We start from the raw sequence: 8,428 nt of genomic DNA, 5'->3' as shown, positions 1-8,428 counted from the left end.
CATGAGGTAGGATCAGATCCTGAAATGAGTAAACATCAGACTCCTTGGCTCGGAGGGTCTCCTGAGCAGAACAGATATTTCATTGATGGGGAATGGACTGGAATTCATGTCTGACCTGGAAGCCACCTGAGGTGTCTGGAATGAAACTATACAGCTTCACATGGACAACTGAATCAGCCTAAATTTATGTGAAAAGAGTCCCACTGCATTTCAGTCCAATATTCATACATCAGTTCTCTGCATGTGCTACAGAGAGAACACGAAGTGGGGCAGAGCTTGTCTTCACACCACAGTAGATGATGCAATTTCTCACTAACACTTCTGCTGTAAGGTACATCGGTGGGGAGTGTTTCTGTCTTTGTCATGGTTACAGATGTCAAAAAAAACCACATCCTCTTCATTTCTATGTATATATAGATAGATAGATAGATAGACAGATAGAGATATATCGAACAATGAATAAGGAGGAACATCAGACAGAAATCATGGGTGCTTTCCTCCCTTGGAACACCTTTGCTGCTGTTATTCTCCTGGTAATTCATGGAGGTAAGTACCTAATTTAATACTTTTGAAGGTAAGTGCTGCTGTACAGAGTTCCAGTTAAGCCAACATGTATTAATGTAAAGGAAGTAGTCACAATTATTATTTGAATTCTTATAATTAGCTCTTCTCCACTGTCTGCGTATGTTTGATCTTTCATGCAAACAAAATAATCTCTGAATGGGTAGTGTTAATCAAAGATGCACAGAGGCTGAGCTGTTAGGAGGATTCTGAGTAGAGAACATAACAATTATCTGTTCTTTCTCTCCAGAGGCATACACGTACATTAACTGCTTGATTTTCTCTTTTTCTGAAAAACAGATTCATGTAATGTGACTTACGCTATATAGCCCAGTTTATAGGTACAATATTTATGATGTGGCAGATCTGAGGTTGTTACTCACTATGAAAGCTAAGAAATTAACCATATCAGCAATCTTCAAGAAAAGAAATCTGTGCAAAAGCAACAAAACTTTGGCGGGGTTTTTGCCCAAGCTAGCCCCAATGATCTCATTTCAGTATTATCGAAATATGATGAAATAGTACTGCTGAGTAGTTTTAAAATTCTACCCCGAAGACCATCATTGTGACATATGTACGTACTTGCATGTCTGTATACTTTCTAATTACATTAGCTGCATTTTCTAAGAGTCTTGGAGAGTCTTATAGTATTTGTTAGCCCAGCTGTGTGTCTTGTGGCTTATTTTTTTAGGTTTGTGTGCAGATATCATTGGAGGAAGTGAAGTAGTACCACACTCAAGACCATTTATGGCCCAAATCAAGGAACCAAGAGGAGATATTATTTGTGGAGGAGCTTTAATCAAGGAAAATTGGGTGTTAACAGCTGCCCATTGTAATGTGTGAGTTCTTACTGTGATTCAGAGATTGTCCTTAGTGAGTATCTGGTGTCTCTGTTCAAGCAGGAGAGTTAGTATTTCTGGTCATTTTATTCATTTATCACGACCACGATCATGTTCTGATTACTGTGCTTTATAGTTTCTATCAGCAAATGTGTTACAGTGTAAAAAAATGTTATGACAAGGTATACTGATCTTCACAGTTTCTGAAGAGGTATTTGAAAACTTTTAGCTGCATGCAATATGGAATAGCAACACTGAAGCAGTGAGTTAGGGGGAAAGTTTTATCCCTGTTTTCTCAGTCAACCAGTACGCTAGATGAGAGGAATGTGCAGTCTAAACTGCTGCTCTGAGAATGAAAATAAATTCTTGTAATTTTATTCTGTAAAAGATATGCAGTTTACCACAGAAAGAGACAGCATGTGGTGAACACAAGATCAAAAATCCTCCAAAGAGATGGCAGAAGACACTTAGAGATCTCTGCCTTACTTGGTGTGTTGGCTTGCCAGCCGGTCTTTCTTCTCCCACCCAAATCAAGATGCAAATAGGTATTTGGCTCTACTGAGTCCTTCAGCAAGGCAAGAAGTGAGTTTTGAATTACACATCCCACCCCTATTTGCTTTTGTGGGGAGGACTGAAGCTGCTGCTGAGCCAGACCTCACGCAGGCTCTGTCAACAGCCTGACCAAGACCAGTGAACCACTGGACTCTGCAAACATTAGAGAAATGTATCCATCACTCCTGTCCTTGTCCAGACAGGGAGATATATGAGACCTACTACAAAGAGAACACTAGGCCCAAAAGCTGTGTATTAGCATAAAGTAAAGAGTGTTTCCAAATCAGATTGCATTTAAGAGAAAATACAATGAATTATTAACTTAATGATGGCTCAGTCAACAGAGAGCTCTCAACAGAGGAAGGAAAGGAGCAAGCATTTTCCCAGGGTTGTGTTTTCCACATGAATGAGGGCCAACATACACATCTGCTCCAAGAATATTTTCCCATTCAGCTGTAAGATGCACTGTTTGCCCAAAAAGAGCTGTACCTCTGGTCAGATAGTAACATCTGCTTGGCCTGTTTGGCCAAGGAGTGCTAGACTTCTGGTGTCTGTCAGAGAGCTGCAGCAGACACAACTCTGCCACCACTTCAGGATCTTATAAGTACAGGAAGTTGCAGAAAAACTTAAGAGAAGAGGAATGAGCCATGTCTCACACGGATTCAGAAAATGGTGTTGAAATCTGTTAGAGCAAAGCAATAGTATATTTTGACACAGTAAAGATATCTCTGACCTAACAGTGTTATGACCTATTTTCCTAAATTTTCAGCACAAATTACAGAAGGCACAGTTGGTGAGACAAGTACCCACAGCAAATCTGATGCGTCCCAAAAGGAAACAACAGGGATAGATCCAGAGTCAAGTACCTGAAACCTGCCTGTGCTCCTGGGGAAATGAAAAGAGGATAGCATGAATTTTGATTCACGGAATCACTTTTTTCTTTTAACTCTTGTATGAACAGGGTCATCTTTCAGATATTTCTAAATTGCTGTTGTTTTTCAGGCACAAGAAAAGAGACTGTAGCACCCGGACATTATAGCACCACATTTAACAGCAAAAAATTTAGAGTTACATCAAAGTGAATCCCAATAACCATGTCGTCCTCTCCTCAGGGAAAAAAGCAAAGTTATTCTTGGAGCTCATTCGTTGAAAAAAAGGGAAAAAGAACAGCAGATTTTTCAGATTGCAAAATACTTTCGTTATCAGTGCTACGACCCCATTACCAAGGAAAATGACATCATGCTGCTGCAGGTACAGACTTATATATTGTTTGTGGAATATACATCTCCTACAATGCACTGTTTTCTTCCTTCTTTTGAGGGAGATGAGCCAAGGGAGTTTCTGGTGACTTTTTTTCTAGTCCACTAATCCAGCACCCGGAGGAATTGGGGATGCACTGGAAACTAAGGCAATCAACAATTTTTGCCAAGTAGTAGACAAATTCTGGAGCTTGATCAAGATATTTCAGTTTCTGGCTTTTCACTAAAAGAATAGATTTACACAGATACATAATTTGGTTAAAAACTCTAGTGTTCTGTCTGAAAAAGAGTTCTAATTTAAAATGTCTGACTTCTCTGATCCTCAATTTTGCCAGTATCAGTAATTACTGTTATTTTGTCCTCTCAACGGTCTGAGAGCCAGAGAAGTAAAATATGATGTTTTTTAAAGCTAATAGATCAGCAAAAGGTAAGTGGGCTTTCATGAGACAAAGAATACTCATTTTCCTCATTCTTGCATTGATGGCATAAATACTGTCACAAAGAATGGAGGAATCTCAAAAAGGGATTGCAGTAATTACCATAATGGGAAAGATCCAATGGTTAACATGCAAGGGCTTCTATTAGACTCTGCCCCATAATACCTATTTTCCATATCTTCTACAGCTTCGGGGAAGAGCAAAACTTAATAAAGCTGTAAAACTGATCCCCCTGCCTACCTCAGATGATGATCCCAAGCCAGGAACCATTTGCACAGTAGCAGGATGGGGGACAACTACCAATTCTCCACACAAGTTGCCTACTGCCCTGATGGAAGTCAATATCACTGTCATCAGCAGGCAAATCTGCAATGATAAAAATCATTATAATGGAAAACCTGTCATAACAGAGAACATGATTTGTGCAGGGGCTAAGAACGGAAAGAAGGACTCATGTAATGTAAGTATATTTACTAAATAAATTGCATACATTTTATAATAAAAATAAAATATAATGTACTAGTATTACACATTAACCTTTTCTGTCTCTCTTCAAATCAATGAATAATTTTATCAAATATCCATGAATTTACCAAGGCTTTTTCTTCTAAGCCTTAAAATCAAAACTTTAGATGGGTAAATTCCCCTTCAGAGCCTTTGGATATTGCAGTTGTATCCAGGCACGGAAGATAGCTATCCTCATTTTCAATAAAATGAGTTTAATACCAAAATGCCCACACAACAGCTTATGGGCCCATTCTCAAGCAGCTGACCACAGTGGAACTACTTCTCTGTTGTCAGAGGACTTTGAAAGGGGTTTTGCTGATAAAAAGTATTTGATTGAGTCCCAAGTCAAGTACACAACTGTGTAAGAACTATCACATTTTAAAAGATTTAAATGTTGCCTATAAAGAGTTACAAAAAAGGTATCAGTTTCTGGAGACTTATATTTTCCATGAGGAAAGTTTTCAGCCATTTTTCCTCATTTTCAAGGAGACTAACTCTTCCTTAGTGCTGAGCTAGATTCATTCCCCATAAGCACACTTGAAAGATTAGACTGAAGTCTATGAAGTCTTTTTTTTATTTGGTTGGTTGGTTTTGGTTTGGTTTTGCTGTTGGAAATCTTAATTTCCAAGGAGGGAAAAAAGATTCCTGATAACACTGGCTACTTTTTTATTTTCTCCATGTAACTAGTGAAAATTTTATTTAAAGGAAACATTTTTTAGCTTTTGTTAATATGAATGACAGTATTTTCCCTTTTTCTAGGGGGATTCTGGTGGTCCTTTAAGATGTAATAATGTGATGAGAGGCATCACTTCATTTGGGAAGCTGAAGAAGTGTGGCAAGCCTGATGGCCCTGGTGTCTACACTCGACTCACAAAGCAATACCTTGAGTGGATAAGGAAAACCATAGGGGGGGCCTAACAGGTTGAGTTTGGGCCAAGTGATTTGTGTAAATGAAATAGGCTTTAAAAAACACCCTCATTAGTCTGGTAAAAGAGGTATTCTTACACTGAATTTTGGCAGCTTGATGTAGTTCTGCTACCACAGCATTTATAGCTTATACGGTCAGCCATGGAGTCATTGGGGGTATTTGGGACTGGGGATTTCAACATCCCCGTAGTGCATGTTCACACTGAGCTCTACATGGATTAGCATTTCAGATCAAGAATCTCATCCTTGTTTGTGTATACTGCATGCTGATTATATACTGCACTCTTCTGTACCTGGACTTCTGCAAAAACCCTGAACGTTAGTGATGTGCTAGGTACAAGTCCAGACACCTGAAAAACTTCATTCCTCTGCGGGAAAAACTGGTGGTGTTACAGGTGTAATGGACTGCTAAGCTTCACAAAATTAAGTTGTAGCAACTGCATTTGACTGTGGGACATAAGTATTAATTTTCTAACTGTCTTCTATTTGAAACCTCTAGATTTTATCCCTCTATGTACTTTGCATTTAATAAAGAAATGGCAATAAAAATCTACAGCTTTCAGCTTTCAATTTGTGTGGAAAGCTCTCTTGAAGTACAGGAAGTCTGTGTACTATCTGTATGATCTTGTCCACTATATGTACAATGTTCTGTACATGTAATATGTTTGCAAAATATACCAAAATAAGCAGCATTATGTTTAAAAAAATCATCTGAAAACCCGTGCTTCAGAGAAATGACAGGAACTGTCACAGTTCAATATGATAAAGCACTGCTGATAATATAAAGCACTCTTAATTTTATGATGCCAGTACTGCTGTTTCAGACATGCGGTGATATTTTTAAGTGCTTCAACAAGCACTTGTCAAGCAGCAAATAGACCTATTGTGAAAAATGTTTCTGCCTGCCTCTAAATTAACAGACTTGGGCATTTTCAATGCCATGAGCACCTCAAAAAGGGCTTGGATTTATTTTGTGCTGCTTCAAGAGGTTTTTACTCGGAGATGGGCATTAGCTAAGAGAAAGCAGAGAACATTCAAGGGTGGAGAAATTTTTCATTGATTTTAATTAAAAAATTTTTGTTCCATCCATCATGAGCAATTAAGCACCACTTGGAAACACAATGAAAAAGTACAAACTAAACCTCTTTTACACAACTGCCTTTACCAGATCTTGTTGAGACAGTAGTTCTCTCACAGAGAAATAAGGAAGGGTGAGGATGAAGAAGGCCTAAACTACAGGGAAGTTTACTGAAAGTTTTGATGATGAAAAACATCTTTTTTTTCCATTTGTTAAAAAACATTGCACAGTCAGAACTTTCCACATTCCTATTCTTATTCCTAAATGTTTTTTCTTACTCTTGGGCTGAACACACAAAAAAATATATGCAAAGGGAGACACAAACACAAAAGTAAAGCAGGAGCAGAGAGCAAGATTCTCAGCAAGTAAGATTGCATAAGTAAAACTGAGAGGAAAATTTGCCCCACTGACTGCTACCAACACCCAAAGCAGTGACTTGACTCTGTCTTTAAACACATAGGAAATAAGTAAATTCAGGCTTTTTTTTTATTTTTGCGAACTTCCAAACCATTGCTTAGGCAAAAACTAATTCTAAAAACCTTCAGGAAACAAAAATATCTTTATCAATCTGTAGCCCACCTGGGGCTACTTCATTTCTTTGCTCGTATTTTTACTGCCTTTCTTTCATCTTGCTGTTACATTATTTTATCATTCTGTTTCCTCTTTAGCCTGATTTTTCTTCTTCCCCACAAGTCACAAACAGCACCCTTATCAGCGGAAAATTCCTCTCAAATCCTGTCATTCAGTATTTCTCTATTTTCCGTACAGTTGTTCTGAACCAAGTGTTGGAGAACCTTAGAGACCAGGAAGGAGACATTCTGACCAAGGGTAAGTTTACAATGCATGAAGAAATGTGCAACAGAAAAATATGCAGCCTTCTTCTTCTACCTTGAAATTTAGGACCTACCCCAAAATACCTTAAAAATGTATTTTTTAAATGGATGTTTTTAGTGAATTGTGCAAAATAAGCCTTTGCAATTGGACTTACATGGTAAAAACAATCTTCCAGCCTCTGTCACTACTGCCAATAGTGTAAACCTCTAGAAAAAGAGGAAGCAAGAGCAAAAGAGAACTGAATTTTCCCCTAGATGGGGAGTTTCTCTGCTCAAGAGGCATGATACGAACCCATTTAAAACAGAGTTTCACCACTATGGAATGGAACCCACACGAGCTAAGAAAAATGCTATGATAATTTGATGTCATTGTTTTATTCTCACTGCGGCTCTGTGAGATAGTTGGAGGGAAGTAACAGGTGTAAACTACATTATACAATGTAACATATATGTAGTTAGTATCAAGTCAGATCACACAAGGCCAGAACAGGACAGTGTCTGCTAGACTAGTGCTTTTAACTGTGGGAACAAATGGATTTCTCAGTCATTACATTCCAAACAATTGCTTTGTCATATTGATACACCTGAGAAAAAAGACACATACACTGTATGAGCAACGATGTTTTTTCCTCATACAAAAATTGGTTTTGACCTGAAGTTTTGGATTCTATATGTTGTACAGTGCCCTGTAGATGCTGAGAAAGCTAGCAGAGAAAAATTCTCCACTTTTTACTGTCTCATGTGAAAGTCTCCGTTCTCATGCAAGCTATCTGTCTGATGGTTTGCTAGTCGGTAAACATTTTCAGGTGCAGGGCTGTTGTGAGAATGTAGTGGAATTGTTTTTGGTTCACTGGGAATAATACTTTGAAATGGGTGGTTATACCTCTTAGCCTATCACCTTGGTAGGTGGTTGACCAATGGGCCAATCATGTAATTTCTCCTTTGTGATCCATGCTATAAAAAGATGGGGTTTTGGCATTAAAAGGTCGGCTTCAACCATCTTCTCTGACCTGAGTGCACGTCGTTCTTCTCCATCCCTGCGTGCAACACCAACAGCGTCCCACCTTGGGCAGGACTGTAGGGATGAAGATCTGAGCTTAGTCAACTTAAATTTTCTTAAACCTCTGTGCCACCCCTGGAGACTTAGCCTTCAGTGCATACAGACCACAGATGCAGAACAAGTTGACCTCTCAGAAATGGGTTCTGATTTCTGTCTCAGCCTGGGCCTGAGCAATATACGAGGCATGTAACTGGCAGTGAGCTAAAAGAATGCCATATTGTACAGAGAGAAAGTCAAAATTTCAGATTTTGACCTAGACTTCATACGTTAAGACCTCTGCACTGGCGGAATGAGGCAGCTATACAAGAGCAGTGTTCAACTTTCAGCAGCTTCACGCTCTGCACATTCAGAAAAGAAGCACTGCAGTATATGTTT

General features: G+C 38.7%; 1 protein-coding gene across 1 annotated transcript; it reads left to right on the top strand.

Annotated features, from left to right (window-relative positions):
• The first annotated feature begins 445 nt into the window (after positions 1-445).
• LOC116438076 (granzyme A-like) lies at positions 446-5,652 on the top strand. Its single transcript, XM_032096641.1, has 5 exons — positions 446-546; positions 1,253-1,400; positions 3,065-3,203; positions 3,836-4,108; positions 4,915-5,652. Exons 1-5 carry the CDS (start codon positions 456-458, stop codon positions 5,071-5,073), a joined length of 810 nt encoding a protein of 269 aa, XP_031952532.1. The 5' UTR covers positions 446-455; the 3' UTR covers positions 5,074-5,652.
• The last annotated feature ends 2,776 nt before the right edge of the window (positions 5,653-8,428 follow it).

The sequence above is a fragment of the Corvus moneduloides genome, chromosome Z, assembly GCF_009650955.1.
Source record: "Corvus moneduloides isolate bCorMon1 chromosome Z, bCorMon1.pri, whole genome shotgun sequence".
NCBI classification, from domain to species: Eukaryota; Metazoa; Chordata; class Aves; order Passeriformes; family Corvidae; genus Corvus; species Corvus moneduloides.
The sequence above is the reverse complement of the archived record's forward strand: the minus strand, read 5'-3'. Positions and strand labels throughout refer to the sequence as shown.

Excerpts from the sequence above, each read along its gene's own strand:
- LOC116438076 (XM_032096641.1), top strand. The coding sequence starts at position 456 with ATGAATAAGGAGGAACATCAGACAGAAATCATGGGTGCTTTCCTCCCT. Across the intron at positions 547-1,252 it reads TCTCCTGGTAATTCATGGAG|GTTTGTGTGCAGATATCATT; the intron begins GTAAGTACCTAA and ends TTATTTTTTTAG. Across the intron at positions 1,401-3,064 it reads ACAGCTGCCCATTGTAATGT|GGAAAAAAGCAAAGTTATTC; the intron begins GTGAGTTCTTAC and ends TCCTCTCCTCAG.